The 23,708-nt window shown below is 36.9% G+C and overlaps 4 protein-coding genes across 4 annotated transcripts; 2 read left to right on the top strand and 2 right to left on the bottom strand.

Moving 5' to 3' along the window:
- The first annotated feature begins 2,620 nt into the window (after window positions 1-2,620).
- On the top strand, window positions 2,621-7,519 carry LOC136037918 (exonuclease 3'-5' domain-containing protein 2-like). Its single transcript, XM_065720774.1, has 2 exons — window positions 2,621-6,781; window positions 6,826-7,519. The coding sequence occupies exon 1, from the start codon at window positions 2,886-2,888 to the stop codon at window positions 3,747-3,749; it is 864 nt and encodes a 287-aa protein (XP_065576846.1). The 5' UTR covers window positions 2,621-2,885; the 3' UTR covers window positions 3,750-6,781; window positions 6,826-7,519.
- Window positions 7,520-19,560: 12,041 nt separating this feature from the next.
- On the top strand, window positions 19,561-20,628 carry LOC136037498 (exonuclease 3'-5' domain-containing protein 2-like). The gene has a single exon (XM_065720216.1). The coding sequence runs from the start codon at window positions 19,561-19,563 to the stop codon at window positions 20,626-20,628; it is 1,068 nt and encodes a 355-aa protein (XP_065576288.1).
- A 389-nt stretch (window positions 20,629-21,017) lies between these two features.
- Window positions 21,018-21,488, bottom strand: LOC136037497 (uncharacterized). Its single transcript, XM_065720215.1, has one exon. It carries the CDS (start codon window positions 21,486-21,488, stop codon window positions 21,018-21,020), a length of 471 nt encoding a protein of 156 aa, XP_065576287.1.
- Window positions 21,489-22,460: 972 nt separating this feature from the next.
- On the bottom strand, window positions 22,461-23,528 carry LOC136037496 (exonuclease 3'-5' domain-containing protein 2-like). The gene has a single exon (XM_065720213.1). It carries the CDS (start codon window positions 23,526-23,528, stop codon window positions 22,461-22,463), a length of 1,068 nt encoding a protein of 355 aa, XP_065576285.1.
- Between the last annotated feature and the right edge of the window lie 180 nt (window positions 23,529-23,708).

Below are 23,708 nucleotides of genomic sequence, written 5' to 3'. Positions count from 1 at the left end.
CTACGAGTTTGCCGCAACCTTTTCTTACGTTTTGGAAGTACAGCTCAGGTGTGCCTATAGTAAAGAGTCGTGTGTCGTCATCACATTCTTTTTGCTAATTTTTTATTTCTCGCACTCATTTTCTGGAAGGTATGGCCGTAGTGATTTGTGAAAATCTCACCAATTAGAATTTGAAATTTTTAATGGCCCTTTCAAGAGTAGGTAATTATTTAATGACAAAACAGCCGTTATTTTCAATGATTAGGCCAACTCCATATGTTGTTTCTTTTTTTAAAAGACAGTGAATCAAAAATTATAAAATCCTCAATCTCCACTGTTGCCCTTACTTGAGGCAGAAGATTTTCAAAGGACAAAGCTTAAAACCTGTGCATTTAATTTTAATAATCCATCATAGCTGTAAAATATAGATGCTTGTTTTAATAATAATAATAACGTTTTTAGATATAATTAAAGCTTTTGACTAAGTAAATGCTGATATGCTGCTTCTCAAACGTGAAGTTTATGCCATAAGAAGTTCTGGGCTTCATTCTTTGCGTACGTTCTTAGCAGTACGGCTACAGTATGTTCAGAATGATTCGAAACGTTTGTCAAGTGTTCCTGTTACATGTAGAGTTCCACAAGCCTCTGTTCCCGGACCGCAATTAATCTTAATTTTGTAAATGACCTAAGTGAATCAATGTCAAAAATCAAAAACGATTTCTGTGAATTACTCCATGATCTACAAGATGTGACAGTAACGATGTTTTCTGAGGACACGTCACTTGTTTGTCTTGCAAAAACTGAGGAGGGATTGCTCGAATTAAACAAACGATCATTAAACATAGTTTCAACGTGGATGCATGTAAATAAAACTACAAGTTCTCCCCATTAAGAGTAGTTTTATTATATTCCCGAAAATACATATGTATTATCCCTGGATTTATCAATGAAAATATAGTTCTGGTGAGATTGAAAGGAAGTCTTATGTCAAGTATTTAGGTATTATACTTGATGAAACTTTGTCGTTTAAGAAATATGTTGACAACATGTCAATAATTTTAACACGGAGCATCGGGATACCTAAAAAGTTCACACGTTTTTTCAAGCATCGTATTTTTGTATTTTTCTATAACATAGGGATTCTGTGAGATCGGAATATGGAAGGCAGAAAATGTTACCAGCTGCTGGCCTAGGGAATTTTTATCACTTGTCATTTTTGTTCAAGTATAATAATGATAACTTACATTTATGTTTCTCGGTCATTTTTCAGTTTAGGTCTGACTGCCGCAGTTATAATTCTCGAAGGAGCAAGGCGCTACATGCTCCAATTGCCAGGACTACAAGGTCTAAGCTCTCCTTTATCTATTGAGGAATAAAATTATGGAATTTTATTGATAAGACAGTTAATGATATAAAAAGGTTTGAAGAATTTATAGACAAATTTAATAAAAAAAAAAATATTCTAACAATGAGTTTTAAGATGTTTTTTGTCTTCTTACTTGTAATTTTTGGATAATTTAGAAGCTGAGTTAGGAAATAAATATATTGTGATTTTTCGTTAAAGAGCTTCATTAAACCAAAATTGAGCAGAAATAAGGTCAAATAATCGTCCACTTGTAAAACTACCTCAAATCACAATCAATAAATAAATGAAACCCCAAACGAACAGAAATTGCAATAAATAACCAAGTCAAATTCAAAATGGGTAAAAATTACCATGAGTAGGGCTGACAATACCCGTGCTTATTCAGGACTAGAACATAATTTTTCACTTTTCTGGAAAAAAAAAACAAATGATCGGGGATCGTCATTTTAATATACATTTACTGATATTTATTGCTTTAAGTATTTAATCATTTTTTATTTCTTAAAGTCAAAAACTGAAGACATTTAAAATATAGTTTGTTTCCAGTAAAGTGGAAGTTACGCTCTGGTTTTGAGAAGGCAGGGGGGTTGTCAGCCTCACTAATGCTAATGTTTGCTCGTTTTGAGTTTGACTCGATTATTTATTGTAATTTCTGTTCAATGATGCACTTATTTCTGAATCATAGCTGGATTCCAAGAAAATATTTACAAAACCGGAAAAAGTATGAACGGATATGCTTTTTATTCCTTTTACTTAAAATCTTCAAAAATGGAAGGTTGAAAAAACATAATGAGCAAACTTTGAATTATAAATTTTAGGCAGTGTTGGTTTATCAAAAAGACCTTTCACCCTCACTAGCAGGCGATGCATTTTTCAATACAGATGATAACACCAATAAATGTGTAGCTATAACTGTCAGACCGAAGGGCAACCCAAGGTATTTAATGAATTCTGTGTTAAGAATTTATTAAATACATAATTGAAAAATGCTGGAAATCATTATTATTATGATAACATGTTGTGCTAACGAATCACGACGGCATCCCAGATTATCAGATTACCAACTTTAATTATGACGTCATCTCGGGTATAAAAAAGCCTTTACGAATTACAATCATAACAAGAGTGGATTAGTATTAAAGCATAATTGTGACGTCATCTAATTGAAATAAAAAAATGATGTCAAATGTGAAATAAAGCAACTCGCCTAAATGGAATCATATTAGTGTGAATTTAATGATATTTCATAATGGATGCTTTTGGGATAGCTAACCCTATTATTATTTCAGCGCTAGTGATTGGAACTTCTACAGTTGCAAGTTTTGTTTACCTTAAACACCGCTGTGTAAACTTCTTCCAAATTTTCAGGAAGAAGTGTGAACAGTTAATTCACAGCAAAGGACTCAAGATCTACTTGATAGAAAGCAGCGACGATTGGGCTAAAATACCCCCGTCTTTTTTTCCGTCAGTGGAGAAGTCAAAGATTGTTGGCTTAGACTGTGAGTGAGGGCCCAAAGATACCGAAGATTCAGTTGCGTTAATGCTAATTTCTTCAGATTCTGGAGAATGTCTTTTAATCCGACTCTGCAAAGTTAAGAAAATTCTGCCGAAAATTCAGGAAGTTCTTGAAAATGAGGAGATAATCAAAGTCGGAGTTGGGATTGATGGTGATGCTTATCGAGTCAGCAGTTACGGAGTATCTGTTCGCGGTTGGTTAGACTTGCGCCATCTTCTTCTTAGCCGTCAAGACAAAGAAAAAGGAAAAAAAAAAATGGGACTAGCAGGACTATCAGCAGAATTCCTTGGCATAGCCCTCGATAAAGACCTCCAGATCACTTGTAGTGACTGGGAAGCACCGCGCTTGACAAAAAGACAAATTGACTATGCTTCCCTTGATGCTTTCGTTTCAGTGCCTATATTTTGTGAACTGATTAATGATTTATACCATATATCCATTAAGGAGAGATTTCTTCCTGTTACTTCTTCAGAAAGCTGGGCTGCTGCCCGAAGAATTGTTAAACCGTACCTGGAAAGGCAGTGGAAAGCTGGTACACATCAAATCAAGAGCAAGGTTTCAAATGATTTTCCGCCAATGAAGGGCTCATGTCATCAAAATTACGTCATAGAAGCACCTGATGGCAAAATTTTGTCTAGTCGCGCTGGTCCCCAAAAGGCTTACCTTAGTAAAGACCTTGCAGAACAGGTGAAGGAAGACCCTTTTACGATTCGACTGAAGTCAGAACCAAGCGGGCGACCTGTTGGAGTATGTGATAAATATTATCAGACACCTCAAAAAATCCGCTGTGTTGTATGTGGTCAAACAGAATCCTGCGTGAGAAAAAATATTGTCCCGAAAGAATATCGTAAGCATTTACCGAATCCTGAAAAGCCATCAGTCTCATGACATTCTTCCGTTATGTGTCACATGTCATAAAATCAGTAATAATTGCGATCAGGAGCTACGTAAACGACTGGCTGAGGAATGTAGAGCTCCAATTGGGGCCATAGACAAGGTCAAAGCAACCAATCCTTTGTTGAAAAAAGTTGTATCAGCGGCAAGAACTGCTACGTACAAGAAACCTTGAGGGTTTATTAAGCCTGGAGAAAGCATTTTATTGATTCAATGAAACCAGAGTTTCTACCGCCATACTGGTCTTTAGACCACAATAAAGAGAGGCTAGACAATAGGATGGCTCAAAATCGAGTTGATCCTGAAGATTACGTGAAAGCTGTCGGTAGGGGTCAGGCAGTTTAATTTTCTTTTTTGTTTGGAAGATTATGACTATTTAGTGACTATACTGAGAAACAAGTTTTCAGGTTCTCAAATTTGAATTTTCCTTCTAATGTGACTTCTTGCTGAATTTAGAAACAAGCTCATAATTTTTCTGTCATGATGTTTCATTAAATTTTTTAAACAAAAAGAGCGTTTTGAATTCGCTAAAGAATAACCAAGAAAGTGGTCCAAATACATCAATATCTAGATATCTTCTTATTAATAGTTTTGCCATATTTTTGCCTTCTAGGAAAAATCGGTGTACCGCAAGGTTCAATTTTAGGACCTCTATTATTTTTAATATATATAAATGATCTCCCTAAATCTACTCCTGAAAATGCATTAACAATTACGTTTGCGGATGATACTGCAGCAAGTTTAAAAGCACCAACATTAGATGCACTGAAAGAAAAACTGATTGAAGTTGCAAAATCCATCAAAAATTGGTTCCAAATTAACAAACTTGTCCCTAATTTTGTTAAAACAGAATTTATTATTTATGGAAGATCAAGTCAAAAGTTGAAAAATATTTATCTGAATAAAATTACCGTTGATACTATTCATGAAATCAAAAGAGTATGCACAGCAAAATATTTAGGTATCAATTTTGACCCTAACATGAATTTTAAAACACATATTTCGTTGTTGAGACTAAAATTATCAAGAAATATAGATTTGCTCCACCGACTAAAATTTTTATTCTCATATAAGGTTCTAAGAATCCTATATTTTCGCCTAATTGATGCACACCTCTAATATTGCTCAGCTATATTTTTGCTGACTTTTAAATCACATATTAAACCACTACAAACAAGGCAAAAGTTGAAAAATATTTCTCTGAATAAAATTACCATTCATATTATTCATGAAATCAAAAGAGTATACACAGCAAAATATTTAGGTATCGTTTTTGACCCTACCATGAATTTTAAAACACATATTTCGTTGTTGAGACTAAAATTATCAAGAAATATAGGTTTGCTCCACCGACTAAAATTTTTATTCTCATATAAGGTTCTAAGAATCCTATATTTTTGCCTAATTGATGCAAACCTCCAATATTGCTCAGCTATATTTTTGTTGACTTTTAAATCACATATTAAACCCTGCAAAACAAAGCTATTCGAATTCTAGATAAGTTTTTACAACACCCGAGGAGTACAGATATCCACTCTGAAACAAGCACTTCTTACCTGTTTTTAGACGTAATGACTCTTACACTGAAATCTCATCTCCTATTATCTAGTTGGTTTTTTAAGATTCAACATGTACATAATTTCTTTTTTGACCAGAATTTACTGGTTATACTGGTTTATAGTTAAAAACATATAAATAAGTTGTTTGTGGGTTATGTCTGTCTGTCTGTCTGTCCGCATATGACGTCTGAATTATTTCATCATATACAAATTCAAAAACGAAAGTATACAAGCTGATGTAGCTGAGTTGGTAACGCGGTATGTTCCAGGTTCTAGGTTCGAGAGATTCCAAGTCCGAACCTTGAATACAAAAGAAGAAAAAAACTACAAAAGGTAGTCTGTCCGCATAGTATGTCTGTCTACAAAAAAACTAAAAAGGAAAAAAACTAAAAAAGCTAGAATACTAAAAAAAAACTAATAAAAGTTAAAAAACTAAAAACTAAAAAAGAAAAAAAAACGTAAAAACTACAAAACTAAAACCTAAAAAAAAACTAAAACGAAAGAAAAACTAAAAGCTAATAAAAAAAACTAAAAAAGAAAAAAAAAGAAAAAAAGGAAAAAAACTGAAAAATAAAGGAGAAAAACAAAACTAAAAAAAACTAAAAAGAAAAAACTGAAAAATAAAGGAGAAAAACAAAACTAAAAAGGTAAAAACTACAAAAAAAACTAAAAAGATTAGCAATCACCATCAACTCATCATCAAAGCTCAAGAGCAATCATTAGAATCATGAGGTATAACTAAAAAAAACTAAAAAAAAGGTAAAAAACTAAAAACTAAAAAAAAGACCAATTCAAAAACGAATGTATATACAGACCGGGACACCGGGACACGGGGAATATAAATGACGACCGGGACACTCAAAGAGAGATTACAGACTGGGACACCGGGACACAAATGACGACCGGGACACAGGGAAGAAAAAAGAAAAAAAAACTAAAAAAAAAGTAAAAACCAAAAAAAAACTAAAAAGAATATAAATGACGACCGGGACACAGGGACACAACTACAACGGGGACGCCGGGGGGCACAGGGGGATATATAAATGACGACGGGGACATAGGGAACGTTTGATTAGCAATCACCATCAACAAAGCTCAAGGGCAATCATTAGAATCTTGAGGTATAAATCTGAATACGGATTGTTTTGCCCATTGAGAATTATATGTTGCATGTTCAAGAGTCGGTAAACCTGACAATCTATTTATATGCACAGACAATGGGACAGCGAAGAATGTTGTATATTCGCAAGTTATATATATCTATATATATAAAAATAAGTTGTTTGTGGGTTATGTCTGTCTGTCTGTCCGCATATGACGTCTGAATTATTTCATCATATACCAATTCAAAAACGAAAGTATACAAGCTGATGTAACTAAGTTGGTAACGCGGTATGTTCCAGGTTCTAGGTTCGAGAGATTCAAGGTTCGAACCTTAAATACAAAAGAAGAAAAAAACTAAAAAAGGTAAAAACTACAAAAAAACTTAAAAAGGAAAAAAACTAAAAAAGCTAGAATACTAAAAAAAACTAATAAAAGTTAAAAAACTAAAAAAGAAAAAAAACTAAAAAACGTAAAAACTACAAAACTAAAACCTAAAAAAAAACTAAAAAAAAGGAAAAAACGAAAAAAAACTAAAACGAAAGAAAAATTAATAAAAAAAACTAAAAAAACTAAAAACTGAAAAATAAAAAAGACTAAAAAGAAAAAAGAAAAAAACTAAAAAAGCTAAAAAAAAAAGGGTAAAAACCAATAATAAAACTAAAAGACACAGGGACACAACTACAATGGTGCGTAACTAATATTGGTAGAGCGTTATGTTTCAGGTTGTAGATCTGAAAGGTTCAACCCTGAATACAAAAGAAGAAAAAAAAACTAAAAAAGGTAAAAACTACAAAAAAAAGAAAGAAAAACTAAAAACAAAAAATTTATTTCATAAACCAATTCAAAAACGAATGTATTCAAACCCGAGTAGCTGAGTTGGTAACGCGGTATGTTCCAGGTTCTAGGTCTGAGAAACTACAAAAAAAAAAAATAAAATAAAAAGAAAAAACTAAAAAAAACTAAAACAAGGTAAAAACTACAAAAAAAAACTAAAAAGAAAAAAACTAATAAAAAAATTAAAAAAAACTAAAAAAGAAAAAAAGGAAAAACTGAAAAATAAAGGAGAAAAACAAAACTAAAAAAAAACTAAAAAGGTAAAAACTACAAAAAAACTAAAAAGAAAACAGTAAAAAAACTAAAAAAAGGGTAAAAACCAAAAAAACTAAAAAGAAAAAAGGAAAAAACACAAAATTTATTTCATCATATACCAATTCAAAAACGAATGTATATACAGACCGGGACACAGGGACACAAATGACGACCGGGACGCCGGAGGGCACAGGGGGATATCTAAATGACGACAGGGGCACAGGGAATGTTCGATTAGCAATCACCATCAAAGCTCAAGGGCAATCATTAGAATCATGAGGTATAACTAAAAAAAAAGGTAAAAAACTAAAAACTAAAAAAAAGACCAATTCAAAAACTAATGTATATACAGACCGGGACACAGGGAATATAAATGACGACCGGGACACTCAAAGAGAGATTACAGACTGGGACACCGGGACACAAATGACGACCGGGACACAGGGAAGAAAAAAGAAAAAAAACTAAAAAAAAAGTAAAAACCAAAAAAAAAAAACTAAAAAGAATATAAATGACGACCGGGACACAGGGACACAACTACAACGGGGACGCCGGGGGGCACAGGGGGATATATAAATGACGACGGGGACATAGGGAATGTATATATGACATAGGGACACAACTACAATGGCGCGTAACTAATATGGCGCGTAACGACTTACGCGCGCGGGGGGCTTGGGGGGGGGGCGAAACTTTTGGGGGGTTAAGATTTTCCTACGAAACTTTCAAGGAAACTTACTCGGAGAATTCCGCATCGAATGAGTCTTCGTACACCCAGATCCGATGTCGGCTGTGACCTGTAGGCGTGGCAGAAAAAAAAAGAACATGAAAATTAAGTGGCTATGCGTGGTTTCTGGAAAACAGGGAAGGAGTTATCGGATCGAGCTGAAATTTCGCGGATAAGCTCTTGGGCCCTAGGGGACCTTAACTTGTGAATTTCAGCCCGATCGGACAACGTTAAAGGGGGGCTGGGGTTGGTGGGTCGAAACTTTCGGCCAGATTTTACCCATGAAGGAAAAGTCGCAGGGGGATGAAATTTGGCAGGTTTCTTAGTTGAAGCTCGGGCTACGAAATGCATCCCTCCCCATCCCTCTGCGACCACTGGAACCGAAGATCGCTTAACATTGTCGTGGTACGCCTCTTTATAGAGGCACGAGTGTGCCTCCTTCATAAAAATAAGTTGTCTGTCTGTGGATCTGTCAGGTGACGTCATGTTTCTGTGTCGACTGACGTCATGTTTTCGACTGACGAAATTACAGACCGGGACACAAATGACGACCGGGACACCGGCACATCTATCTATATATATAAAAATAAGTTGTCTGCCTGTCAGGTGACGTCATGTTTCTGTGTCGACCGACGTCATGAAGTTAGTTGTCGTCATTTTTGCTATGACGGTGACGTCATTAAAGATATTTAAGACATATATGTTCACGTAGAAATCTATTAATGTTTAAGTTTAAAATGACTGATGAACTTACAATGGCAAAAGCCGATGAAGATGCTCAAAGAGTCTATGCCAAAAAACTTGCTGCTGATAGAGAAAGTCAGAAAAGAAAGCGTGCCGAGGAATCAAAAGAACAGCAAGGAAATGAATGCTTGCCTGAAAAATTCTAATTTATGGGCAACTACAAATATGCGTGTCCGATTGCAAAACGATGACTCTGGTCAAACATTTTCAGATCAATTGCTGGCAATTGGAAACGGAAAGCTCCCAGTAGACTCAATTTCAGGACGTATACAACTACCTGCTGATTTCTGTAATTTAGTGACGTCCAAAAATGAATTGATTGAAAAAGTATTTCCGAATATTCTAAAAAATTATAAAAATAATAAATGGCTAAGTGAAAGAGCGATTCTCGCACCCAAAAATATAGACCTCCACGAAATCAACAATATTGTTTTGACCAAGATTCGAGACCAGGCAGTCCTTTACAAGTCAGTCGACACAGTTTTGGAACCAAATGAAGCGCTTAATTATCCATCTGAATTTTTAAATTCCATAGATCTTTCAGGGTTTCCACCACACGTACTACAACTAAAAATAGGCGTACCAATAATACTTTTAAGAAATATCAACCCACCAAAGCTTTGCAATGGCACGCGACTTGCCGTAAAAAAAAACAATGGAAAACCTAATAGAGGCCACAATCTTGACAGGGCCTTTTGAGGCTGAGGCTGTTCTTATTCCTCGCATTCCTATGATTCCAACGGATCTGCCTTTAAAATTTAAAAGATTGAAATTCCAAATTCGATTAGCATTTGCAATCACCATTAACAAAGCTCAAGGTCAATCATTAGAAAAATGTGGTATAGATCTTAATACTGATTGTTTTTCCCATGGACAATTGTACGTTGCATGTTCGAGGGTCGGTAAACCTGACAATCTATTTATATGCAGCGACAATTGGACAGCGAAGAATGTTGTATATTCGCAAGTTTTACGCAGTTAATTTGTATTGTATCTTTCTATCTATCTATCTATATAAAAACGAGTTGTGTGTATGCATGTTTGTTTGTTTGTAAAAAGAGCGTTTGCATATGACGTCATTATTAGTACATACGGCTTTGTATATGCACAGACAATGGGAAAGCCAAGAATGTTGTATATTCGCAAGACTCTGGTCAAACATTTTCAGATCAATTGCTGGCAATTGGAAACGGAAAGCTCCCAGTAGACTCAATTTCAGGACGTATACAACTACCTGCTGATTTCTGTAATTTAGTGACGTCCAAAAATGAATTGATTGAAAAAGTATTTCCGAATATTCTAAAAAATTATAAAAATAATAAATGGCTAAGTGAAAGAGCGATTCTCGCACCCAAAAATATAGACGTCCACGAAATCAACAATAATGTTTTGACCAAGATTCGAGACCAGGCAGTCCTTTACAAGTCAGTCGACACAGTTTTGGAACCAAATGAAGCGGTTAATTATCCATCTGAATTTTTAAATTCCATAGATCTTTCAGGGTTTCCACCACACGTGCTACAACTAAAAATAGGCGTACCAATAATACTTTTAAGAAATATCAACCCACCAAAGCTTTGCAATGGCACGCGACTTGCCGTAAAAAAAAACAATGGAAAACCTAATAGAGGCCACAATCTTGACAGGGCCTTTTGAGGGTGAGGCTGTTCTTATTCCTCGCATTCCCATGATTCCAACGGATCTGCCTTTTCAATTTAAAAGATTGCAATTCCCAATTCGATTAGCATTTGCAATCACCATTAACAATGCTCAAGGTCAATCATTAGAAAAATGTGGTATAGATCTTAATACTGATTGTTTTTCCCATGGACAATTGTACGTTGCATGTTCGAGGGTCGGTAAACCTGACAATCTATTTATATGCAGCAACAATTGGACAGCGAAGAATGTTGTATATTCGCAAGTTTTACGCAGTTAATTTGTATTGTATCTATCTATCTATATAAAAACGAGTTGTGTGTATGCATGTTTGTTTGTTTGTAAAAAGAGCGTTTGCACAATGACGTCATTATTAGTACATACGGCTTTGTATATGCACAGACAATGGGAAAGCCAAGAATGTTGTATATTCGCAATTTTTACTTAGTTTGAAACACATATATAAATCTATTTATATTCACAGGTGGGACACAGGGATACAACTACAATGGCGCGTAATTAATATGGCGCGTAACGACTTACGCGCGCGGGGGGGCTTGGGGGGCGCGAAGCGCCCCACCAACTAGGTGTTTGGGTGGCGCGAAGCGCCACCCCAACAGCTAGTATATATATATATATATATATATATATATATATATATATATCTATATATATAAAAATAAGTTGTCTGTCTGTGTGTCTGTCTGTGGATCAGGTGACGTCATGTTTCTGTGTTGACTGACGTCATGAAATTAGTTGTCGTCATTTTTGCTTTGATGGTGACGTCATTAACGGTATTTAAGACATTTGTTCAAGGAAAAATGTTTAATTGTAAAATGACTGAAGAACCTACAATGGCAACAGCCGAGGAAGCTGCTCAAAGAGTTTATGCCAAAAAAATTGCTGCTGATAGAGAAAGTAAGAAAAGAAAGCGTTCCGAGGAATCACAAGAACAGCAAGAAAACAGGCTTGCGGCTAAAGAACGCAAAACCGCGCAGTTAGATGAAAATCCACCTGGACAGCGAGAGTTAAAACATATCAAAACTGAAAATGATAGCGATGATGATTGGGTTTGGGATTTTAACTTGGATAAGGTCATCAATGCCTACCAGATTTAAGTTAAAAAAACAAAGGTTCGTCGATATGTACTTCATAGTGACGCTGAAAAATAAAGAAGAAAAGGAAAACTGAAAAAAGAAAAAAGGTAAAAAACTAAAAAAAAAACTAAAAAGAAAAAACACTCAAAGAGAAATTACAGACCGGGACACAAATGACGACCGAGACAGAAGGAATATAAGTGACGACCGGGAACCTCAAAGAGAAATTACAGACTGGGACACCCGGACACAAATCACGACCGGGACACAGGGAATATAAATGACGACCGGGACACAACTACAACGGGGACGCCGGGGGCACAGGCGGGATATATAAATGACGACCGGGACACAGGGATTGTTCGAATAGAAATTACAGACCGGGGCACAAATGACGACCGGAACACAGGGAATATAAATGACGACCGGGACACTCAAAGAGAAATTACAAACTGGGACACCGGGACACAAATGACGACCGGGACACAGGGAATATAAATGACGACCGGGACACAGGGACACATCATTAGAATAATGAGGTATAGATCTGAATACGGATTGTTTTTCCCATGGACAATTATATGTTGCATGTTCAAGAGTCAGTAAACCTGACAATCTATTTATATGCACAGACAATGGGACAGTGAAGAATGTTGTATATTCGCATGTTTTACGTAGTTAAAAACATATATTTATATCTATCTCTATTCACAGGTGGGACACAGGGACACAACTACAATGGCGCGTAACTAATATGGCGCGTAATGACTTACGCGCATGGGGGGGCTTGGGGGGCGCGAAGCGCCCCACCAACTAGGTGTTGGGGTGGCGCGAAGCGCCACCCCAACAGCTAGTATATCTATATATATAAAAATAAGTTGTCTGTCTGACTGTGGATCAGGTGACGTCATGTTTCTGTGTTGACTGACGTCATGAAATTAGTTGTCGTCATTTTTGCTTTGACGGTGACGTCATTTACCGGGACACAGGGAATATAAATGACGACCGGGACACTCAAAGAGAAATTACAAACTGGGACACCGGGACACAAATGACGACCGGGACATATAATTGACGACCGGGACACAGGGACATATCATTAGAATAATGAGGTATAGATCTGAATACGGATTGTTTTTCCCATGGACAATTATATGTTGCATGTTCAAGAGTCAGTAAACCTGACAATCTATTTATATGCACAGACAATGGGACAGCGAAGAATGTTGTATATTCGCATGTTTTACGTAGTTAAAAATATATATATATATCTATCTCTATTCACAGGTGGGACACAGGGACACAACTACAATGGCGCGTAACTAATATGGCGCGTAACGACTTACGCGCGCGGGGGGGCTTGGGGGGGCGCGAAGCGCCCCACCAACTAGGTGTTGGTGTGGCGCGAAGCGCCACCCCAACAGCTAGTATATATATATATATATATATATATATATATATATATATATATATATATATATATATATATATCTATATAAATAAGTTGTCTGTGTGTCGAGTGACGTCACTGTCCGCATATGACGTCTGAATTATTTCATGACATACCAATTCAAAAACGAATGTATTCAAGCCGAAGTAGCTCAGTTATATAACTACCTGTGTTGGCGCAGTGGGGTTGACCTTAGCGTGGTAATACGGGACCCAGCGATCGAACCATGCTGCAGGAATGTACTACAGGGCCGACTCAGGGACCTTAGTAGTCAAGAAGCGTCGTTAATCCGATACAAATACAAATACAGTAGCTCAGTTTGTAAAGCGTTATGTTCCAGGCTCTAGGTCCGAGAGGTTCCAGGTTCGAACCTTGGCTTTAGCATTAATACAAAAGAAGAAAAAAAACTAAAAAAGATAAAAACTACAAAAAAAATAAAAATAAAATACTAAAAAAACTAAAAAACTAAAAAGGAACTTAAAAAAGGGTAAAAAACTAAAAATTAAAAAAAAAATAAAAAAAGGTAAAACTAAAAAAAAACTAAAAAGAAAAAACTAAAAACTAAGAAAAAAACTAAAAAAACTAAAAACTGAAAAAGAAAAAAAACTAAAAGAAGGAAAAAAACCGACAAATAAAGGAGAAAAAGAAAATTTAAAAAAAAAATAAAAAAGGTAAATGTATTCAAGCCGAAGTAGCTGAGTTGGTAAAGCGTTATGTTCCAGGTTCTAGGTCCGAGAGGTTCCAGGTTCGAACCTTGGCTTTAGCATTGATACAAAAGAAGAAAAAAAACTAAAAAAGAAGAAAAAAGAAAGAACAGGTAAAAACTACTAAAAAAACTAAAAAAAATAAAAAAACTAAAAAAAGGTTAAAAAATAAAAAAACTAAAAAGAAGGGTAAAAACAGCAAAAAACTAAAAAGAAAAAAACAACTAAAAACTAATAAAAAAACTAAAAACTGAAAAAGAAAAAAAACTAAAAAAAGGAAAAGAACTGAAAAATAAAGGAGAAAAAGAAAACTAAAAAAAAATAAGAATAAAAAAAACTAAAAAAGGTAAAAACTAAAAAGAAAAAAAAAGAAAAAGCTAAAAAATAGGTAAAAACCAAAAAAAAAAAACTAAAAAGAAAAAAAGGAAAAAAAACAAAAAAATTGTTTCATCATATAGGCCAATTCAAAAAGGAATGTATATACAGACCGGAACACAGGGGAATATAAATGACGACCGGGACACTCAAAGAGAAATTACGGACTGGGAGACCGGGACACAAATGACGACTGGGACGTGTGTGTCGACTGACGTCATGTTTGTGTGTTGACTGACGTCATGTTTGTCGATTATAAATGACGACTGGGACACAGGGACACAACTACAACGGGGACGCCGGGGGGCACAGGGGGATATATAAATGACGATGGGGACACAGGGAATGTTTGATTAGCAATCACCATCAACAAAGCTCAAGGGCAATCGTTAGAATACTGAGGTATAGATGTGAATACGGATTGTTTTTCTCATGGACAATTATATGTTGCATGTTCAAGAGTTGGGAAACCTTACTTTTGATTTTGAAGAGATTAGTTTCCCATTCCCTGAAAGTAATATACACTCAAATGTCACATATTCGGCGTTTTTCTCACAGTTACTTCGTTATGCAAGGATTTGTATTAATTATATTGATTTTAAAAATAGATGTAAAATCTTAAGCCAAAAATTGATATCAAGAGGTTTTTCTGCAAATAAATTAACTTGGCAATTTAAAAAATTTAGTTTTCATTATAACAAACTTTCAAATAAATATCAAAAGAATTATCTGGAAATACTTAAAGAAATTTTCAACTAGTTTCGGAGGTTCGAGAAATGATGATGCAGCGCCGTTTATTTTGAATTGTGTTTCTAATAGAGCGGATTTTTTTAAAAATAGCCACATGGTAAAGATGAATTCTATAATTGTTTAGTTCATTCAGGTTTTTTGCAATGTGTTAATATTTGTGATTTGGTAAAATTTATCATATTTTGTTTACCTATTGTTGCTAAAAAGAGGGATATGTTAACAGGATAAGCTTATTTTGGTGTTACTTGGTTGTTTTACATTTGCTGTTTTTTTTTCATAGGCATGTATTTTGGGGGTGATACCTGACACGGGGATGCCATGGATATTCTGTGGTAGCCACAACACTTGACTGGGTAGAGAATTTAATGTGGCGAAACCCTATAGGCAAGTGTATTCTCCTGATGAGCCCTTGTGTTGGGTTGTTGCCTCTGAATTATTTGTCTTTATTGTTTCTATTGTTTGGTAAATGACGACTTATACTTATTGACGACATCAGTGCCTGTCCATGGATTATTCTTTATGGTTGATTGTGCATGGCTATGCTGTTTGACCTATGTGATTGTATGGATGAGTAGGGTTAAGGCCTCATTCAAGTGCTGTCTATATTAATCACTAATTTAGGAAAACAGTCTTCCTTTTTCTCCTTCTGTCCCTTTTTTTTTTTTTTATGTGTTTGTGCTGTTGCATTGGTGATTTCTCCTTTCATGATATATATATATATATATATATATTTATATATATATTCTATCTTTATAAATGAGCAAAAATTATATGTATTTGTGTGTATTTATATTTCTCGAAACGGCTCAATGTTTTTGCGGGAAAATTGCATCTTGAAATTTTCTCGAATAAAGAAAAATTATCTAGATAGGTCAGAAGGTCTGAGAAATTCGTTAAGAGCCTTAATTTTGGAAAAAAGATTCATGTCGGTGACGTCATTTTCCTATGCATTTTCCTATGTACTGCAATGACGCTGTCTATCACTTGTCATTTATGTTCAAGTATAATAATAATAACTTACCTTTATATTTCTCAGTCATTTTTCAGTTTAGGTCTGATTGCCACAATCATAATACTCAAAGAAGCAAGGCGTGTCTGCTCCAATTGCCAGGACTACAAGGTCTAAGCTCTCCTTTATCTATCGAAGAATAAAATAATGGAATAGTATTGATAAGACAGTTAATGACATAAAATGGTTTAAGAATTTATAGACAAAGTTAATAAAAAAAGATTCTAACAATGAGTTTTAAGATGTTATTTTTCATTTTATTCATTTCTTACTTGTAATTTTTTAAATAATTTAGAAGCTGAGTTAGGAAATAAATATATTGTGATTTTGGGTTATAGAGCTTCATTAAAATGAGCAAAAATAAAGTCAAATAATCGTCCATGTGTAAAACTACCTCAAATCTTCATCAATAAATAAATGAAACCCAAAACGAACAGAAATTACAATAAATAACCAAGTAAAATTCAAAATGAGTAAAAACTAACATGTCTTCCCCAATCCCCATGCCTTCTCAGGACTAGAACATAATTTGCACTTTGCTGGAAAAAGAAAATGATCGGGAATCGTCATTTTAATATACATTTACTGATATTTATTCTTTTAAGTATTAATAATTTTTTATTTCTTAAAGTCAACAAGAGCTAAGAGCTCATATGGCACTTGTGACGGGGCCAAAAGAGCTAAGAGCCAAGAGCTCATATGGTATGAGCTCTGACAAAATTCAATGAATCAATAGATTGATTTAAAAGGAAAATCAGAGGCTTAATGCCGGTCGGGATTTAAAGTAAGAGCTCTGAGTCACGATATCCTTCTAAATATCAAAATTCATTAAGATCCGATCACCCACTCGTAAGTCATAAATACCTCATTTTTTCATATTTTTTCTCTCCCTTTAGCCCCCCAGATGGTCGAATCTGGGAAAAAAAAACTTTATCAAGTCAATTTGTGCAGCTCCCCGACACGCCTACCAATTTTCATCGTCCTAGCACGTCCAGAAGTGCCAAAGCGCTGAGCCCCTCCCCCCAACTCCCCCAAAGAGAGCGAATCCAGTACTGTTACGTCATTCACATATCTATGATATTTGCTTATTCTATCCACCAAGCTTCATCCCGATTCCTCCACTCTCAGCGTTTTTCAAGATTTCCGATATCCCCTCCAACTCCCCCAAATGTTAACAGATCTGGTCAGGATTTGAAATAAGAGCTCTGAGACATAAATTCCATCTAAATATCAAATTTCATTAAGATCCGGTAACACGTTCTTAAGTTAAAAATATCCCAATTTTTCTAATTTTTTACAAATTAACACCCACCAGCTCCTCCCTAGAGAACGGATCCGTTCCAATTATGTCAATCACGTATCTAGAACTTGTGCTTAATCTTCCCATCAAGTTTGATCCCGATCTCTCCACTCTAAGCGTTTTCCAAGATTTTTGTTTCCCTCCTCTAACCCCCTATGTCTTCGGATCCAATTCGAGTCAAAAATCGAGCATCTGAGACATAAAATCCTTCGATATATCAAGTTTCATTAAGATCTGATCACTTATTCGTAAGATAAAAATACCCCAATTTTCACGTTTTCCAAGAATTCCGGTTTCCCCCCCCCCCCAACTCCCCCCCAATGTCACAGGATCTGCTCGGAATTTAAAACAAGAGCTTTAAAGCACAAGATCCTTCTAAATATCAAATTTCATAAAGATCTGATCACCCGTTCCTAAGTTACAAAAACCCCATTTTTTCGCGTTACCCCCCCCCCCCCCAACTCCACCAAATAGAGCGGATTCGGTCCGGTTATGTCAGTCATGTATAGACTTGTTTTATTCTTCCCATCCAGTTTCATCCTGATCTCTCCGCTTTAAGTATTTTCTAAGATTTCCCCCCCCCCCCCCAATGACGCTGGATCCGGTTGATATTTAAAACAAGAGATCTGAATTACGAGTTCCTTCTAAATATGAATTTTCATGAAGATCCGATCACTCTTTCGTACGATAAAAATACGTCATTTTTCTAATTTTTCAGAATTAATCCCCCCCCCAATTCCTCCAAATAAAGCGGACTCGTTCCAATTATTTCAATCACGTATCTAAGACTTCTGCTTATTTATCCTACCAAGTTTCACCCCGATCCCTCCACTCTAAGCGTTTTCCATAATTTTAGGTCTCCCCCCAACCTCCCCCAATGTCACCAGATCTGGTCAGGATTTAACATAAGAGCTTTGAGACATGATATCCTTCTAAATATTAAATTTCATTGAGATCCGATCACCCGTTTGTAAGTTGAAAATACCTCATTTTTACTAATTTTTCAGAATTAGCCCTCCCCCCCCCAACTACCCCAAAGAGAGCGGATCCGTTCCGGTTATGTTAATCATGTATCTAGAAATTTGCTCTTATTTTCCCCACCAAGTTTCATCCCGATCCTTCCGCTCTAAGTGTTTTCCAATATTTTAGGTTTCCCCCTCCCAACTCCCCCCCATATCACCAGATCGGGTCGGGATTTAAAATAAGATCTCTGAGACACGATGTCCTTTCAAACATCAAATTTCATTAAGATCTGATCAACCGTTCGTATGTTAAAAATACTTCATTTTTTCTATTTTTCTGAATTAACCGCCCCCCCCCACTCCCCCCCAGGGGTCAAATCGGGAAAATGACTATTCTTAATTTAATCTGGTCCGGCCATTGATACGCGTGCCAAATTTCGTCGTCCTAGCTTACCTGGAAGTGCCTAAAGTAGTGAAACCGGTACCGACAGACCGACAGAATTTGCGATTGCTATATTTTGCTTGGCTAATACTAAGTGCCATAAAAACTGAAAAAATTTAAAATATATTTTGTTTTCAGTAAAGTGGAAGTTACGCTCTGGTTTTGAGAAGACAGGGGGGTTGTCAGCCACACTCATGTTAATGTTTGCTCGTTTTGAGTTTGACTCGGTTATTTATTGTAAATTCGATTCAATGATGCACTTATTTCTGAATCATAGCTGGATTTCAAGAAAATATTTACAAAACCAGAAAAAGTATACGCGGATACGCTTTTTATTCCTTTTACTTAAAATCTTTAAAAATGGAAGGATGAAAAAAAATGAGGTGCAAATTTTGAATTATAAATTTTAGGCAGTGTTGGTTTATCAAAAAGACCTTTCAACCTCGCTGCCAGGCGATGCATTTTTCCAATACAGATGACAACACCAACTCCTGCGTAGCTATAACTGTCGGGCCGAACGGCTACCCAAGGTAATTAATGAATTCTTTGTTAAGAATTCATTAAATACCTAATTGAAAGATGCTGGAAATCATTATCATTATGATAACATGTTGTGTTAACGAATCACGACGGCATATCAGATTATCAGATCATCAACTCTAATTATGACGTCATCTCAGGATTAGTTAATTATGACACAAGAGTGGATTATTATTAGAGCCTAATTATGACGTCATCTAACTGACATCTAAAAATGATGTCAAATTTAGAATAAAACTGCTCGCCTAAAGGGAAACATATTAGTGTGAATTTAAGATTGATAGGAAGATAGAAATGAAGGATGATAGAAATGATTTTCCGCCAATGAAAGGCTCATGCTATCAAGATAGTTGCTTCATAGTAGCACCAGACGGCGAAATTTTGCGTGGTCGCGCTGGTCGCCTAAAGGCTAACTGGTACATTAATAAAGGCTGTGGAATACAGGTGAAGGAAAACCCTTTTACAGTTCGACTCGTGCCTCCTCTCAAGGGAGATTGGAATAATTCTTCATCAGAGAAACACCCATCGAATTTAACTTGCTACTTAGTAGCACCAGATGGTGAAATTTTGCGCACCCTTGGTCGCAAAAATGCTGACTGGTACCTTAGTAGAGACCTTGCAAAACAGGTGAAGGAAGACCCTTTTACGATTCAACTGAAGTCAGAACCAAAGTGGCGACCTGTTGGAGTATGTGATAAATATTATCAGACACCTAAAATAATCCGCTGTGTTGTATGTGGTCAAACAGAATCCTGCGTGAGAAAAAATGTTGTCCCGAAAGAATATCGTAAGCATTTACCGAACATCCTGAAAAGCCATCAGTCTCACGACGTTCTTTGGTTATGTGTCACATGTCATAAAATTAGTAATAATTGCGATCAGGCGCTACGTAAGCGACTGGCTGACGAATGTAGAGCTCCAACTGGGGCCATAGACAAGGTCAAAGCAACCAAAGATCCTTTGTTGAAGAAAGTTGTATCAGCGGCAAGAACCATCAAATCCGCTAAAGATAGAATTCCATTCGACAGGCTTGCTGAACTTGAAGCGATAATTACTGAGTATTACAATGTCAGTTTGTTGACTAGCGAAGTACTTGAAGAAGCTTTAAAGATTGGAACACAATCGCTTAACAAAGAACCGCATGGCCGTAAAGTTGTAAGCTGCTACGTACAGAAACCCGAGGGTTTATTAAGCCTGGAAATACTCTGGAGAAAGCATTTTATTGATTCAATGAAACCGGAGTTTCTACCGCCATACTGGTCTTTAGACCACAATAAAGAGAGGCTAGACAATAGGATGGCTCAAAATCGAGTTGATCGTGAAGATTACGTGAAAGCTGTCGGTAGGGGTGAGGCAGTTTAATTTTCTTTTTTGTTTGGAAGATTATGACTATTTAGTGACTATAATGAGAAACAACTTTTCAGTTTCTCAAATTTGAATTTTCCTTCTGATGTGTCAGTTCATTCAATGCTCTCCTCGAGTTAACATCTCAGTATCGGAGAGCTTATTATTATGAACAGGAAAAAGATACGTAATGATATGGAATCCACACGATTATCTATGCAAGATTCAACAGCCCAAGGGACAATACGTGATTTGATTGATACGCTGACCAGTTCAGTCCATCAGATTTTAGAAACAGTTAAAGCAACGCGGGAAGAGATACAAAGTTTGATATCTGAAGTATCCGAAATCTGTTCAGACATTAGTGGTCTACAGGCTGCCTCAGTGCCGGACTTGACTTACTTGACTTAAGGCTCCTCCCACATGGGGTGCGGCGTAGAGAGCTTCGCAACTTGACTTCTCCAGGCGGACCGGTCTGCTGCTAAATGGGACGCCTCGTCGACAGCAATGTTGGCCATCACCAAGAATTTGTCGAGGCTGTCTTTCCACCTTGTCCGAGGTCTGCCCCTCGGGCGAGACCAGCCATAGGCTTTTGGGTCGAAGTCGTACACTATTCGAGCTGGCGTTGATTTCGGCATTCGTAGGAGGTGTCCGAACCATCTGAGAGACCTCTGCGCTATCTGGACTGAGAATGGCACCTGGGAGGTGAGAGTAAGCAACCTTGCGTTGCTTACAAAATCATCCCACCGGAATCCCTCGATCCGGCGAAGCTGTTTCGTCTGACAGACGTCTATCATTTTAAGGATGGTTGATTTGAGGGGCCAGGTTTCCGCCGCGTAGAGCAGGACGGAGCTTACGGATGCGTTATAGATTCGCATTTTCGTACGCCTTGAGATGTGCGGCATTCTCCATAGACTGTTGAGTCTACCGACGATGGAAGAGGCTTTCGATATTCGGCTGCATACCTCTTCATACATCATTGGACAGCACAGAGCCGAGGTAAGTGAAGTTTTTAACGACTTCAACAAGTGTTCCGCAGACAGTTATGGTATCAGGGTGTGAGACTGGACCTGGGGGTTCAATTGCCATAATCTTAGTTTTGAGCCAGTTGATTTTCAGCCCCACTTTTGCTGCCTCTTCCTTCAGGACTTCCAGAGCGTCGGTCAGCTGGTCGATTGAGTCGGCAACGAGAGCAAGATCGTCTGCGAAGTCCGCATCCGTCAGAATGCGATCTCCAAACTGCAGACCAAAGGGCAGGCGATTTGTAGTTCTTGTCATCACATAGTCTATCACACAATTGAACAATTCCGGGGCGGCGGCACACCCTTGGCGAACGCCAGTTTTGATATTGAATGTCGTGCTCCGTTTTCCGTTGACTTGGACGCAACTCTCGGTCTCTTCGTACAGCTTTTCAAAAAGCTTGCAGTATTTATCTGGTAGACCCGTCGATCTAAGTATTAGCCAAACAGAGTTGCGATCGACGGAGTCAAAAGCAGCTTTGAAGTCTACGAAGGCCACGTATGCGTTCCTCCTGAATTCTCTAGTTTTCTCAATTAACTGGCGCATAGTGAAGATTTGTTCGACAGTGGACCTCCCTGGCATAAATCCGGCCTGCTGAACTCTCCTTTTTCTTCGGAGGATACTCGTGCATCTGTCTAGCAGATGCACAGGTGTTCACAAGATTAGCTTAAAATAAGTCAAAATGCGCGCTCTCCGATACTGAGATGTTAACTCGAGGAGAGCATTGAATGAACTGACACATCAGAAGGAAAATTCAAATTTGAGAAACTGAAAACTTGTTTCTCATTATAGTCACTAAATAGTCATAATCTTCCAAACAAAAAAGAAAATTAAACTGCCTCACCCCTACCGACAGCTTTCACGTAATCTTCACGATCAACTCGATTTTGAGCCATCCTATTGTCTAGCCTCTCTTTATTGTGGTCTAAAGACCAGTATGGCGGTAGAAACTCCGGTTTCATTGAATCAATAAAATGCTTTCTCCAGAGTATTTCCAGGCTTAATAAACCCTCAGGTTTCTGTACGTAGCAGCTTACAACTTTACGGCCATGCGGTTCTTTGTTAAGCGATTGTGTTCCAATCTTTAAAGCTTCTTCAAGTACTTCGCTAGTCAACAAACTGACATTGTAATACTCAGTAATTATCGCTTCAAGTTCAGCAAGCCTGTCGAATGGAATTCTATCTTTAGCGGATTTGATGGTTCTTGCCGCTGATACAACTTTCTTCAACAAAGGATCTTTGGTTGCTTTGACCTTGTCTATGGCCCCAGTTGGAGCTCTACATTCCTCAGCCAGTCGCTTACGTAGCGCCTGATCGCAATTATTACTAATTTTATGACATGTGACACATAACCAAAGAACGTCGTGAGACTGATGGCTTTTCAGGATGTTCGGTAAATGCTTACGATATTCTTTCGGGACAACATTTTTTCTCACGCAGGATTCTGTTTGACCACATACAACACAGCGGATTATTTTAGGTGTCTGATAATATTTATCACATACTCCAACAGGTCGCCACTTTGGTTCTGACTTCAGTTGAATCGTAAAAGGGTCTTCCTTCACCTGTTTTGCAAGGTCTCTACTAAGGTACCAGTCAGCATTTTTGCGACCAAGGGTGCGCAAAATTTCACCATCTGGTGCTACTAAGTAGCAAGTTAAATTCGATGGGTGTTTCTCTGATGAAGAATTATTCCAATCTCCCTTGAGAGGAGGCACGAGTCGAACTGTAAAAGGGTTTTCCTTCACCTGTATTCCACAGCCTTTATTAATGTACCAGTTAGCCTTTAGGCGACCAGCGCGACCACGCAAAATTTCGCCGTCTGGTGCTACTATGAAGCAACTATCTTGATAGCATGAGCCTTTCATTGGCGGAAAATCATTTCTATCTTCCTTCATTTCTATCTTCCTATCAATCTTAAATTCACAGTAATATGTTTCCCTTTAGGCGAGCAGTTTTATTCTAAATTTGACTTCATTTTTAGATGTCAGTTAGATGACGTCATAATTAGGCTCTAATAATAATCCACTCTTGTGTCATAATTAACTAATCCTGAGATGACGTCATAATTAGAGTTG

The sequence above is a fragment of the Artemia franciscana genome, chromosome 17, assembly GCF_032884065.1.
Source record: "Artemia franciscana chromosome 17, ASM3288406v1, whole genome shotgun sequence".
In the NCBI taxonomy this organism is placed as follows: domain Eukaryota; kingdom Metazoa; phylum Arthropoda; class Branchiopoda; order Anostraca; family Artemiidae; genus Artemia; species Artemia franciscana.
This window is presented reverse-complemented; position numbering and strand designations above follow the sequence as displayed.